Raw genomic sequence first — 14,943 nt, 5'->3', positions numbered from 1 at the left:
GACTGCTAAACAGCTCTGGAAATGGAATCTGCAACACATGCTGTAGCTAATTAAAAGACATGTTTTTACTGAAATCAAATTGCTTGTCAGTATGTCAGATAAAAGGTCTATACTTGACACTCAAATGACAAACAAAGTTGTTTTTTTTAACTAGGTGATAAGTTATTCAGACAAAAAGGCTGGTGCAATGAACAGTATGAGTCACCCTATAATAACGGGAGAGTGAGAAAGAGAAGGAAACTTGTGGTTCTCTGTAGATTGTCATGCCATGAAATCCCTGCTCCACTCACTTTCAGCTTTTCAGAAAGCAGCTTTGTTTCTCCTTTTACAGCACTGAGTAGCATTTTGAGGGGATAATTATTAAGGGCAGATGTATTCAGGCATAGACTGGGATGGGAGAGCCTGGATGTGATGATTACGTGATAAAGAAATATCACCCTACTCGTTTCTCTCTTCCAGGAGAGGACCAGCAAAGGACCCAAACCACTGACACATGCTAGAGGCTGACACAGGATGCACTCTTGACAAACACTTTTATAACTTCCATAAACAGAGACAGTGGATCTCATTCTAAATGAACTGTGAGAGAAGCTATTTACTTTGGACTTGAAAAAAGAATGATTAAAAAAATTTATTAATTCCTGTATTCCAATCTAATTAAACAGAAGTATATGCTTTAATGAAGTATTCAAGGAATTGCTGTTAAAGCAAAAAAAAAAAACAAAAAACCCCAACAAAACCAAAACCAAAACTAAAAAGAAAAACTTAAAGAAACATGCTATATAGAGAAATTTGTTTGTGATAGTTCAACACTGCTAGAGCTTGATCTAGTGGGACCAGAATTCAATAGTCAATTCAGAAGCAATGGAGCATCACAGCTATCAATTATATCAGCACCCTATAAATGAGAGATTCCACTCCAGCCTTCTCTCTTGGTTTAGGCAGTGGATTAATGTCATGTAACCAGAATCTAGTAATGGAGAAGAAGGAATGAAGGAAGGAAAAGATACTGAGGGGAACATGGCATTCAGAGCACTTTCCAGAAAAGCTTGGGTAACTCACATTACTGTCAACAGACGTTAGGCATTAAGGAGCCCACCAACTCTAAGGGAACTTCAACCCAAAAGGTTTACAAATGTACCAAGACTTAGAGAGCTGAGCTATCTCTTCTAAGCTTCAAATTGACAGAGCAAACATTGGACTATTTTTTATCTTTATTGGCTAAGCTCAAATAATTTTTATTTCAAGCCAGAGAGCAACAGTCAAACAGCCAGACTGACCTACTGGTCAACTCTTAGTTCCTTCTTTCTATTTTAGCTCAATTACATAGGTGTTCATAATTACTGTTACCTTGTGTTCGGACAGGATCTGACATAGGGCTGGGATCACTCAGACCTTGGGAATTGATAGCTCTCACCATAAACAGGTAGATTGTGTTGGGACGCAGTCCTCTCACAGTGTAGAGAGTGGTCTTCACGTGGTTTGCCACTGTTTGCCAACTATTGCTCACAGATTGACTGCAAGGAGAGAAGGATTGAGCGTTATAGACTAACACAAGAGAAAAATAAAGTATTTAAAGTAGACCGGCTTTTGTAACCTCAGATTAAGTCTAAGTACAGAAGAAATATTAAAAACAGGGTAAAGTTGTTCCAGCTGACTCAATATGGTATAAAAAAAACCCTCACAGCTATCAGATGCATTTCTCCTTCTAACAGAAGCAAAAGCTTTTGTTATTTCCCTAAAATAAATACCTGCAAGATGAAAGTGTGGAGAGCTGTGAAGTAAATTTGAATGATAAACAGGCTGCTCTTGAATGTTAACCTTAGAAAACAAAATACTGCTAAAGGAATTCTTTTTCTATACTGCTAGAAGAATAATTTTCTATACTGCTAAAAAAAAATAATTCTATAATGCTGTTTAAATTGTGTCAATTAACTGTTCATTGGAAGAAAAGTATTTTCCTTAAACTAAATTATTTCTCAAAATTAGCAAAGAGAAATCTGCAAACATGCTTGCAAATGAAGAAAAGTAAGGGAATATTTTCTCTGTAACTGCATTTTCCAGTGGACATTATTATAATTACATTAGAATCCGCTGTACGAGGAGATTTGATGTATGTTTGTAAAACAGCTTTTAATGAAAACACCTAGCTTTGGTTGAAGTTATTGATGGGATGCCATTAGAGCTTATTTAGGGGGCAATATCACAAAATTTTGAAAAGAAACTATTATTTTATTGTGTTTTGTTATATAGCATAAAAAAAGATATATTAAAATGAAAAATAAAATTGAAAGCTATGCATTTCATGTTGTTTCAGTTGTTTAATTCATGTAATGTGTAATGGATTGTACAAGTTCCAGAACAACTCCAATAGTTTGCACATACATTAATCTTCTAACTAACAAAGTAAGATGAAGCATTATCACCAGAACTTCTTAAATATGCATGCATATGGTTTTGATAGATTCTCGCACAAATTTTAAGTAAAATATGAACTAAAGTATTTTTCATTTATTGCACATCTTGATTAAGGAACGCGTTTAAGAACGTGCACAGTTTTAAGTGGAAGTGTGTACTCCTGACACATGTCAGAGGCATGGCCCATGCTTAAAGAAACTTGCTGAAACAGGGCCCAGCAGTTCTTTCCTACTCCATTTTAAGTGCTTCTGTGTGGAAAGGAGCAGCTGGATTCTCTTCAACCTCAGACTGCAGAATGAAATCCTAAATTATCGACACTAGACTTTTAAGTTAAAATGTTAATCTATCTAAAACAGTAAAAATCAGGTGCTGCTTTAACAAGAAAAGGGATTAAGATATGTTGAGAGGCTTCAGGTTTATCCATTTAATTTCAGATTATTTGTACTAAGATAGTCAAGATAACACTGACCCAAACGTTTTGACCTGGAGCGTTCCCACAGGACACTGACTGGTCATCAGTGCTAAGGGACAACTAACAAATAATGACTTCATTGTCCTGTTATATTCTTGTTGACCTGCTCCTCTAATTGATCACTTGGAAAAAAGTGATTAATTGAAAAAAGAAAAAAAATCAATTAAAAAAATAAGAATCAATGTCTGCCATAGGAGTCTAGTCTTTTAATGAACTTCTAATGAGATGTGCAGAATCCAGAAAACCCACCACAATACCAGGAGAGCAGCTGGTACCTGCATTTAAGCAAAATTAGAAAGGAAGATTAAAAGTGGAATATTTCACATACCTAAAAGCCTCAATGATATATGCACTAGCTGGGAGGCTTCCGGGGGTCCCTGGTTGCCAGGACAGTGTGACACTGTTCTTAGTAACATCAGTGACCTGAGGTTTGGAGGGTGGCCCAGGGAGGTCATTTACATCGTAATTTTTACTGACTGTTGCTCCACCAGATTCTGTAAGGGGCAAACACAAAAAGATTACTTTTTATCCTTGAATATGTAAATTTGATCAAAGTAGAAGATTAAAAGGAAAAGCATGGCAAACATCCACAAAATCAGCATAACCAATGTTCTTAATCTGTAAAGAACTAAGTCAGCAATTTTATTACTATGTATACCTCTTTTGATTAAGAGCTATCATTCTTTAGGCACATACTGAAAGGAAAACAACCCACAAAACTCAAAAGGTTATGTATAAATATATAAAAAAAAGAAAAAGAAGAAAGAATACCAAAAAAACCTCACCAAGCTTTGCCAAAATTTATATAAAATATTAAAACCTCGGTTACTAAAATTCCTATGTCCAGATCAATTTCAGAACTCACAGAGAGCACACTGGACTTTCACAGGCACAATAGTTTTCTTGCCCAAGCAAATTACTAGACTAGCCCACAGGTTACTAATCCTCCTCTTTGGAAGAGTTACTGGATACTACTGTCACTGGAGACAAATACAAATTGTTTCAATGCACAATGCAATTGGTATGTTGCAATATCAATGGGCATTTAAAGACAATAGTGAAGAAATGCAAGATGTGTGAAAGCACCCAGCCTTACCAGCTAAAACTTCTCCATCTCAGCCCTGTAAATTCTAGAATAAATTATTTGACTCAGGTTACTTTAGTATAATGCACAATTTTTGTGCCAACTGAAAACCAGCCCCCGGACACCTCTTACCTGTCACCTCCAGTACTGCACTCCAAGATGTCTCCCCACTGGAACTTGTAGCAACGCAAGTGTAAGTCCCAGTATCAGACAGCTAGGCATGAAAAAGAGTTAAGGGTAGTTTAAACAACCTTCTGGAATCAGCTGACCGACTTTACTCTTATTTTCTTTTTCTAAATGTTTTTTTGGTAAGAAGGACTTAGCCTACATTTTACACCAGACTAGAAGGCAGCAGACATTTTCAAATAATGATTTAATGATGGCTTACTTTTAGAGAACTATAATAAGATTACTTGCTTCTAATACTTTTCTAATTCTAATTTTCATATCGTTAATGGTAACAGTATAGCATGTAAGTTCAACAGAACAGATGTTTTAGACAGTGTCAGACTTTACACTGGTTATGACATTTGTGGGTGAAATCAGGTAATATAACAGTTAATGTCTTGGAGAATAAAGCCTCTCCATTCATCGTCCCATGATAGACTTAAGACTTTGATGACAGATGAAAGATTCTATACAGGCATATACATACAAATACTGTTGCTGAGGCTTAACAATTGTTCTTTTTACACGGACTGCCCTCAAAGCCATTTTTGAATGGCAAAATTTAATCAGATCCTACACCACACTTACCTTTCTTCTGTTTCGTATGTGATATTGTTTCAGGCTTGCAAGGCACTTTGGTAGCAAAAAATAATGCATTTGCATAAGCCTGTTGTGATTCCCTTGTCAGTTCATATAGTTCAAATTTACTTGTAGAAACTACTTCGAATTATACTGTCAGTATTAATCTATTGCTGTATAAATTGTTCTACTAGAAAATTTGTAAAGTGTTTTGCTACTCCTTACTTAAATTTAAAATAATGATTTCTGAGAAGGAAACTGGTGAATACTACAAAGACAGGAGGAAAACAGCAACTTTACAAAGCCCAACATATACATATACCACTATATATAAAGTATGGTAATCTGGAGACAGAAGCAGAAGAGGGAGAGTGCTGACTCCAGTGATAAGAAAGAAGAATTATATTCAACACCAGATGAATTAATGGAAATAGGAGTAGATCCAAGAAGCTTTACTGGACTTTAAGGAACTGTAATGGGCGTTCTGCTAAATGCAGACAGGCAGTAGAGCCAAAGTGCTTATACCTAACTCTTCAAGAAGAATGTCATGACAAATAAGTGGAATGCTCTTTAGATTACTTGTTGATATTTAATTTTACTGATACTCCTTTAACTTTCTCAAGTTTGAATTTCATTGATATTTTCTTCACATACGCTGAGACTGCAGCGCACTGTTCTTAGGGGCAGGAAGCAACTGATTAATTGCAGTTCAGTAGCTTGAATGCGCATGACTTGCATTTTAGGAGATTCTTTTGCTGTGAAATACAAGAAACAATTAAACCCCTCTGACAATGCCTCAGAGACACAAAATATAGAGGTATTGCTAATGAAATGAGAAAGACTCTTGAAAGGAGACAGATGTTCCAGAGGAGAGTGCCTTATTGCTTTCTAAAGCAGTGGTTTATTCTGCTTCTTCCGAGCTGTTATTAAATATATAATTCTTCATTATGTGATAATGGAGAATATTTCTCAAGGCTATGGTTCTCAGCTTCATTTGTGTACTACCGTGACAGATGGTGTGTGGCATACTCAATGAAGTATGTGGCATCCACAACAGAGTAACTTGCAGAAGGCAAACTCAACTATAAAGTGAGCTGGAGATACACTGACTCTTGCAAGTTATGGTGAATTATCTAACTTCCAGACTTTGGATGGATTAGATACAGACATAGCATATCAATAATTCGATTACTTATATTTCTTTTGTACTACGAAAAAAACAACAGGGGAGGTGAATGGAAAATCTTTGCTACTCAGTAAAATAAACAGTTTGCTTCATAAGTTAATGAAGGTGTCTGAATTTGATGTGGTACACTTCTCTATGGAGTAAAAGAGCTTTTTCTGTCAGAGCTGACCTGTCTGACAGGTTACTGAGTGATGTATGTGTTTTTTTAATTGTCCTCCTCAGAGCAACTAGGAAGATTGGTTCATCAGGAAATCTCTAGGTTCATGTTTATGGCTGTGCTCCATGGTTAACTTCAGACTGGCTGCTTCAGACTTCTGAACAATTTGATTTACACACAGCAAGTTACACAGCAGAAGATGCTCTCAAAGGTTTAAATAGTAGTGGCTTATTTTACCCATCTGTAACGGTTTAATATTGGGCTGGCAATTAACATCCCTTGAAATCTTTTATGATTCTTATTTATGATGCAGAAGGCTTGAAGACGTGGGTGATAAATATTAATTTGTGTGAACTTGGGTATGTAAGCACAAGTTGGACACATATTGTGGCCATTTTTTGCTTAGGAAGTGTTGCTAGTCCTTGCTCATGGATTTGAGAGAAAACTTAAACATTTCAGAATTAAAACAACATTTAATCCATAAAAATTGCAAGGTACAGGAGAAATCTGTTTTTTATGGCTGTGAGTGTTTTTTGTTCTTAAATCTGAGGCAAACAGTGCACATTACTGCAATCAATGGGCTTATAAAAAATGTCTTCCTCAGCCTTTAAGGAAAATTGGTTACTAGTGAATGAGCCACTTAAGGATCAATAAAAGCTCCAAGTCTTTCAAAACCACACTCACTACTAATACTGTTTTCTTCTCCTCTTGCAAGCAATTTTTTTTTTCCTTTCATTTACAAACCTGGTGCTTCTAACAGCAAGATTAATGCGCTGGCACGATTCAGAACCAATTTCATTGTTTGCATAGCTGCATGCAGACAGGTATCCCAGGAGCTTCTGCCTCATGGACACTCCACGGAAGCCCATCATCGATGCCTGAAAGTTTGTTTGAAATCACTAAGCTTCCAACTTTAATTGCTGCCTTCTAACACTACTGGGGAATCTTGACTATTCAAGCGCACTCTTTAATCCAGCTCTACAGGAAAAATGCATTAACCTTCATGGCCTAAACCTGCCTTCAGCCCAGGCAGGAAGGATAAATTGTTTACTCAAGAAAAGCTAGCATAAATTTTTTAATAAATTCCATTTTGTTCCAAGGAAGTTAACAATTCATCTACAATCACTGATGCGATGATATCAGAAAACAAAACTGCAGTTTATCTCTTGTCCTTGGTAGCTGTGTTTATTGACGTTTTTTTGGATGGCAAAGATAAATGTAGAAATCACTGCCAATTAAATGGAATAATTTCTGAAATTATTGAAAAGGCTCTGAAAGCTCTTGACAAATAATTACATTTACCTTCCTGCTTGTCCATATATATGCTAGTCCACATACACAAAAACAGACATATATTTTTATCATTGAATAGGGACAAAAAAAGACAAAGCAAAACTTAGTAATGCAATCTTTCCCAACAAATTCTGACATTATATTATTTGGAATACTATAAGACTTCTAAGTACTTTTAAGGTATAGTGTTATCACATGCGTCTAAATGTAAATATTGTGATTGGCATTTGTTTTTGATAGAAATCCCTCTGCATATGACTGCATGTATGTTACAGTATTTGTTGTCTTCTCCCATCTGCAGCTTTATGGAACATCTCCAGCAAGCACAACACTGGAATAAATCAGATAGTAGGAGACTGCCAAGGCTTACTAGTGGAGAAAGTGCTTGGCCAAACCCTGATGAACTCCAGTATCACTTGCTAGCACAATAGGTCCCTGGAAAACGATGATCAGGCGTTGAAAATAAACTGCTCTAAATTTTAACAGAGACAACAAGCCAATGGCTTATGGCAAGACTGAAAAAATAAGGAGGGTTTGTCCTTTTTACATGTGCATCCAGCCCCACAACTCATGTGTTTTATTGCAGCATACATAATATTTTAAATAAAAATTCTATTTTCAGGGAATTCTATTTCCACTAGAATTTCAAGGGAATTCTAGTAGAAACATCTGATGGAAATTTGGCTTGGTTTTTTTTTTCTTTTTGTTTGTTTTTTTTTCCCCTTCCCTATATCTATTTCAAAGGATGAAATAGAACGTGGATTTGTTGAGAACTTCGTAGTAAACCAGACAAGTTAATTTTGAAGATAACAGACTGAAAGACACCAGAACTGCTCGAAACGTACTCCAACATCTCAAGACTAGCCATGGGCACTTGTAGAGCTTGTTTTGTTACCATTACTCACCCGCAGACTTTTAATCTGAAGTGTCCCCTGATCCTGTATGGATGTTCGAGGATCTCTGCCCAGGAAAGTGAATCCTTCTTTTAACCAGCTGATGACGGGAAGGGGGTCGCCCGTTGCCTTGCACTTCAGCAGAGCTGTCCCATCCACTGCCAGTGTCTGGTTGACTGGTCCCTGGAGGATGATGGGTGGAGGCCTATCTGTCAAGACTAAAGAGTGACACAGGCATTGGCATCCACAGCTTTAACAATGCTCTGCTGCAGTTAACCCTTTCCGATTTTAGCAGACTGGACTAAGCTGGCTTCTAAAAGGCTAAAAACATTCGTTTTGGAAGACCCACAGATACATGATGACAATTAGCTGGTATATTTGAAAAGTGTTCTTGTTAGAATTTTATTTCATCACTGTGAGATAACACCTAGGTATGTAATCCTCTGTTAGCAAAGATCATAAGACTCATTTGATTACGACAGGATGAAAATTAAGGCCTTGATCCAGAAAAGAACTGAGGTACATCTCCAATGGTATTTCTTCCAGTTTAGGAAAGCATTCAAAGCACATGTTGAATGTCAGATCAAAATGTGCTTAATTGCTTACTTGACTTCAGTTTTAAAAGAGAAAATCTGTTAAAGTTCAAAGTGAAGCACTACATCCACTCTTGCATGGGTACCAACAACATCCCCCGTTCAAGCTTAACATGAAAGTTTTCATCAGCAAAACTGTCTAACAATTATACAAAATCATAACCTGAGTGATTAAAATGCCTGTACCACTCTTTCCCAGTGGAGAAAAACTCAAACTCAATCAAGCCATTTAACAATTTAATTATTAAATAATCTTATCACCTTTTAAAGCCATGAACTCTCTTAATTTTTCCCCCCTAATAATTTTAATTTGCATCACTGAAATACTACTTAAAGGAGTTCATAACCAGTGAATGAGTGAATGACTGCATTTAGACTTCACTTTGTCGCCATTTCGATAACTTGAAGTTGAGGTAAAATGCTCATGTTTGGTTTTCTTGAAAGGCCAGTTTTTATAAATAATTCTGATGTTAAAGCTAGTGTCTGAGCCACCTGTTAAGCAGCAAAATACATAATTCTTTGTTTCTGAAGCATCTGTTTTTCCAAAATGAATGTAAAATACTTGAATACAAAAAAGGCTATGACTCCTGAATATAATCAGAATAACAGAACCAAGAATTTATTTTTCAGATATTTATCTGCCACACTGCTGCTGTTTTAAATCTTTGAACAACTGAAAAATGATATGATTGGTATTAAATATTGTAACAGGCAGGATTAGCTCCTAAACCAGAGTAAGTTGACCTGCCTCCACTGATGTCAATTGAAGTTGAATCATTTATTCCAGCTGAGAACTCAGTTTATTATAGTCTATACACAACACCTGATTCTAACAAAGAAGTGAAAATTAATTATTGTGAAGCAATATAATTTCTGTTGTATTTAATCTGTTTGATATGCAAACCTCTGGAGCCCTCAACAGACAGAAAGTATTTTCATTATATAATTTAACAAATAAAAATATTACGGAGATGTTAGTGGTACATTTTGTACCTGAAATAATTGTTTCTGTTATTTTAATAACGCAAAGGTACTATGTTCTTTTGTTACCAAGATACACAAAGGATGGAATCATTAGTATTAGTAGCGCCTTGGTGTGAGTTCATCACATTTATTGAAATTGAAAATGGAAATATAAAGCTAGTACAGATTATTTACTAACACCAGAATGTGAAAGTTATTTTGGAAATACTGAAATGTCACCTACTGAATGCAGAGAGGATAGGAAACACTGTTACAAGACAAGAGAAAATGTAATACATTTTCAACTTGATACAATTTTTTTAATCTTATTAAGGTTCCTTATGACTACACAGTTCAGCTGTTTGGTGAAATAAAAATTTATTTCAGGTCATGTGTACTACCAGCATACTTGCAGCACCAGTATATTCAAGTGAAAGCTTAGCTGTGGAAGTTTTCATTTAGATTGGATGTAAACCAGATAATCTTAGTTTTCTAAGTAGCTAAAAATTATGGAAAAATAATTACTTAGGTTGCTAACTATTTCATTGCTGTTATTTGCTGCATCTAATAGGTTTTCATATGTGTAGCAATGTAGGTATTTTCAAAACCTACTGCTTTACAGATACTGTTCTTTGGCATGTAATTATTTTTTTTTACAGCCCAAATGAGGAGCTCATAATCCCTTAAATAGCCCTGATCAATAGTGTAATTGAAAGGCTCCTGGCCAGAAGGAATCTTCATTTTCAAGGGTGTTATGGGTGAAAGACCACTACAGGTTTCCATGACACTAAGGCTAAAGGTTAAATGAACACTTAGGGTTTCCACTGATCTGTGAACGACTGTATTGTCTTCACAACTATGACTTGTAAATCATCTCTAAAACGTATTTATATGCTTGTATTCCTACCACAGAGGTCTCCTGTACAAGGATTCAGAACTTAGAGGTTTAAAAATATATATCATAAGCATTATGAAGAACAGAGGGAGAACAAAAAATATTCACAAAAAAGTTCAGAGGTTTGTTAGTTTCCTTTACAACATTTTAATATTTTATTTGAATTTTATGTTGTTTTCTACTACCAGGAAACTTTTATATCCATTCTAAAGAAATACTTTGTGTGGTTAATATACATCTGCACAATAAGTTGATTCTTAAAAAAAAATTTAAAAATGCTTTTTAAACTATTTGTCAGCAACCATATGTTCACATGTTCTGCTAACTGAAAAAAAATATTCCTGTTGTGATAAAACACAGCTTAAATTTTCAGTAGAGTATCAGAAAAGAACAAATAATTGTAACGAGCAACTTATTCACTACAAATGCAATTTGGATGAACTGAAACCATGTTTAAAGTTACGTGAAATTTGGCCAAATGACAACAGGAAATTAAAATAAGAGAATGACATAATTAAGTCTTTAGTTCATCACTTTCAAACATCAACATTTCAAAATATTTCCTTGTGACTTAATAGGGAAAATCAGACACAAGCTATGAAATGCACATGACAAACACTAGCATCATGGGGCAGGGTGCTCTCCAGAAAGGTGGAAAAGCAACCATCACATCTTCTGTATTGTTTGTGGGGGAGCTTCACATGAGGCTGTGAAGTTGTTCTGAATCTCTCCTGTTTGAAACTGCCACACCTGCTATAAGCCATGTAATAAACATTAGATTAGATCAGGGACAGGGATCATGGTGGACAGATTTGCAGATGAGTAAACTATGAGTGATATTCAATTCTTCCAGGGGGATTTGAGAGAGAGATATCCCAGAATATTCAATAGACCTATAGTTTAAAAGAGGATTTAAGAGTACTTCAAATCAGTGGAGAGGGAGCTTTTAAATTTTGCTGCCAAGTCAATCTTTTTTTTTTTTTTTACATCTGTTCTGAATTATGCTTCTAGGTCCAGCCTTTCACTTTCATTCACAAGGCCAGAAATATTTTCTTTTTAGTGAATTGAATACCCTAAAAACCCCTTTCATTCTCATGTTGGCTGCCACCTGGGGAGATTCATCTTGTTCCTCCATTCCAATACCCATCCTAAACCAGAACTGCTGGATAAACTAGCATTGGGAGCTGATTCTATGCCTGAGAATGCAGTGGTTGAAATTGTTATTAAGAAATATAAATAATGACTAGAGTGAGAGAAACATCTTCTCCAAAATACTCTGTGCATGATTGATAAATTTATGGAATAAATTACTTATTGTAAACTATTCGTTTAATCTTGAGCATAGACATAGTAAGATGGTTTATTTGCATGAGCTGTCATTTCAAGACTGTAAGCTGCATATTCACTTCTTTTTTTTTAAAGAATTTCTGAGATTATCTCAATTTTAAAAATGATTTTGCTCTTCCAGATGTGCTTTAGACAGTGGATTATGTGATAGCCTTTCAAGAAAATACAAGATTTGAATTTCAAATACACTAAAGGCTCTCAGAGCAGTCCATAATCAGCAAAATTATCACTCAACTCAGCACATTTCATCACATCTACTAATCTTTTCTCCTGTGAACACTTGAGTTAAAAATATTTCCAGTAAAGACTTGTAAGTGCAAAAAATATAACAACTGAAACACTGCTATATATGGTATAATTAAGCACTTGTCTTTCTGCACATGACATATGTTTTCATTCTGTATTGGAACTTCAATTGGATTTAAATTACTCTGGATCAAACAAAAATGCATTCAAAATGAAAAAGATGCCTCCCCACTATTATTAAATCATTAACCAAACTGAAAAATTCTGGGCTATGAAGTAAAACTGAAATCACCAGCCAAAAACTGGAACATTAGTGCTTAAGTATATAGCTAGCATGCACAACTTATATTTTTTATTATATTTTTAAAACAATTAAATCAGATTTCCCTAATGATAAAAATCATTAGCTTCCATAACTTGTGCTCAGCATCAACCAGAACAGATTATTTAGACATTTATGGTTAACTTTCTGACTAATAACTATTAAAAGAACATCTGTGATCTAATGGTACATTTATTTATATAATCTCAGTTCCTCAGTATTGTTCTGGCACTTTTCTCCTGACCTCCCCTACCCTTTGGTTAAATGGTATTTCTAAAAAGCAACCTTGAATTATTTCACAATGATCGTGCCGACGGTGGGTCCTGGGAAGCATGTGAAGATGCAGGCCTTGCATTCCTTGAGCAGCAGAGCCACCAGCTAATGCTTTCTTTAGCAATGTGGAATGCACACTGCCTCTAACCAAAACTACTTGCAGTTGAATTTGCATTTTAGCAGGGACACCTTGGTGAGCCTTTTGGTAAGTCTTTTGACTCATGAAATAAACTAAACAAAATTCCAAAAAGGACATTAAGATATAAGATAAAAATAAGATAAAAATAAGATAAAAGATGGACTGCAGGTCTTTTTTGTCAAAAGGAGGAATTTCTCATCACTAATATCCTTGAACCTGATTTGATCCTCTCAGCCCCCATTGCAGTAAATCTGTAATAGCATCAGCAGGTGCAACCATTAACAGCTCAGCGTCCTCTTAGCCAATGTTTGTGTGTTCTATTTATTCCAATCACAGCCATGGCACTGAATCAAACAGCACTATGGACACATATTAAAAAATACTGCCTTTCCATTAATTTTAAATGACCTTTTAATCTACATTTAAATTTGAATTGAATGAAAATGCATCATTTTGTCAAAGACTACGATAGGGCTTAAACACTGCAGAGTGAAGGTTAAACTTTAGTCTCCAGAAACTACTTTATAGAAAAGCAATGAGCTTGTAAAGATGCAAGGATAAGGCAGAAATTATCTCCCCTTGTCATAAAAATCTAGACAGCTTTTGGAAAACAAAGAAAAGGCATCAAATTAATGCTCAAACCTCTGTAACATGAGCCTGAACCTCTCTAACTGTCATGTGTGATGAATATGCTCTTATGAAAAGCCAGATTATTCAGAATCAGACATCTTTTCAAACTTTCATGGTGCAGGCAGGTCTCTAAGGGAACAGTAAAAGTAGACCTCTGCATATAACAACAGTTTTAATGGCAAAAATTCATCAAAGTCTGTCAGGAGATATTTAATGAGTCAGTTACGATAAGGAATAATGATGCAGGGGAATTCAGCAGTCTCTTAGTACAGGAGGAATTCTGTTGTTTTCTTCACTAACATTAAAGGATGTAAACTGCCTTCTATCCATGAAAGCAGGAAGAGGGATACCAACAGGATTCCTGACACATGAAAAGGATTCATGCTTGCTGATGGAGTAAGGTAAACTTCAAGGCAGGAAAGCTTTCAAACCCAAAATTTTGAAATGAAAAGCATCCAGATAGATCATGTAGTAATTTTCTTTTCCATTCCTGAAACCTCACCTGTGCATTTACATGTCTCTTTTCAAATCTAACCATACTGAGAAATCCTTAGAACACAGCTCAGGTGAGGAACTATCTCAGGGGTTTATTACCACAGGCAATGAAGGGCTACATGTTGTTGCTGTTCTAAACCAATACTACTCCAGTAAGTTCAAGCCAACTGTGTTCATTCAGTTGAGCTAAGGACACATCCCCAAACTAGCTGCCTAAAATAATCCTGAAGACTGGAATTGAGCCTGATTTTCCTACATCACAGTTCACTGCTTTAGTTAAAAATCTGTTCATTCTTCACAATACTTTTTTTGTAGTCCTATCTTAGCTCTAGTGAATTGAGATGCTTGCTTCCTCAGCACCCTGTTCTAAACTGGTTTGTACCTTGAATGTGTTAGTATGGAACCTCCAAAAAGCAAGCAAAAGGCAAACTAGGCTTCAGTGCCTTCGTTACACCATAGAGAACTGCAGAGACCCTTTTTTCATTTTTCCTTCTGCAGAAACATCTCTGTTTACTTGAATGAGTTATGTGATCTCATGTGTCTCTATTACAATACTTTTAGAATACTTTTGACAGAAAAAAGAACAACAGGAATGTCTGTAACTCACCATCAGTAACCTCCAGCTGAGCCTTTGCTAAAATGCTTCCAGCAACCGTCAGTGCTTGGCAAATGTAGTATCCTGCATCAGACCGCTGAATGTTTGTAATAGTGAGGTCTCCAGTTGGTGACACTGAATACCTGCTGTTGGGTTGGAGAGGCTGGTTTGGGAAGAGTAGATTCTGCAAAGACA

At 35.8% G+C, this 14,943-nt stretch overlaps 1 protein-coding gene across 17 annotated transcripts in view; it reads right to left on the bottom strand.

Annotated features, from left to right (window-relative positions):
* ROBO2 (roundabout guidance receptor 2) overlaps positions 1 to 14,943 on the bottom strand; it is a 456,391-nt gene that overhangs the window by 82,558 nt on the left and 358,890 nt on the right. For all 17 annotated transcript variants that reach the window (XM_071755874.1, XM_071755885.1, XM_071755823.1 and 14 more), the window contains 5 exons: positions 14,761 to 14,932; positions 8,263 to 8,468; positions 4,107 to 4,188; positions 3,219 to 3,384; positions 1,351 to 1,517 (listed from right to left, as the gene is read on the bottom strand). In XM_071755874.1, the coding sequence (XP_071611975.1) occupies positions 1,351 to 1,517; positions 3,219 to 3,384; positions 4,107 to 4,188; positions 8,263 to 8,468; positions 14,761 to 14,932 (793 nt within the window). The remainder of the gene's footprint in view (positions 1 to 1,350; positions 1,518 to 3,218; positions 3,385 to 4,106; positions 4,189 to 8,262; positions 8,469 to 14,760; positions 14,933 to 14,943) is intronic.

This window comes from Heliangelus exortis, chromosome 1 (genome assembly GCF_036169615.1).
Source record: "Heliangelus exortis chromosome 1, bHelExo1.hap1, whole genome shotgun sequence".
Taxonomy (NCBI): Eukaryota; Metazoa; Chordata; class Aves; order Apodiformes; family Trochilidae; genus Heliangelus; species Heliangelus exortis.
This window is presented reverse-complemented; position numbering and strand designations above follow the sequence as displayed.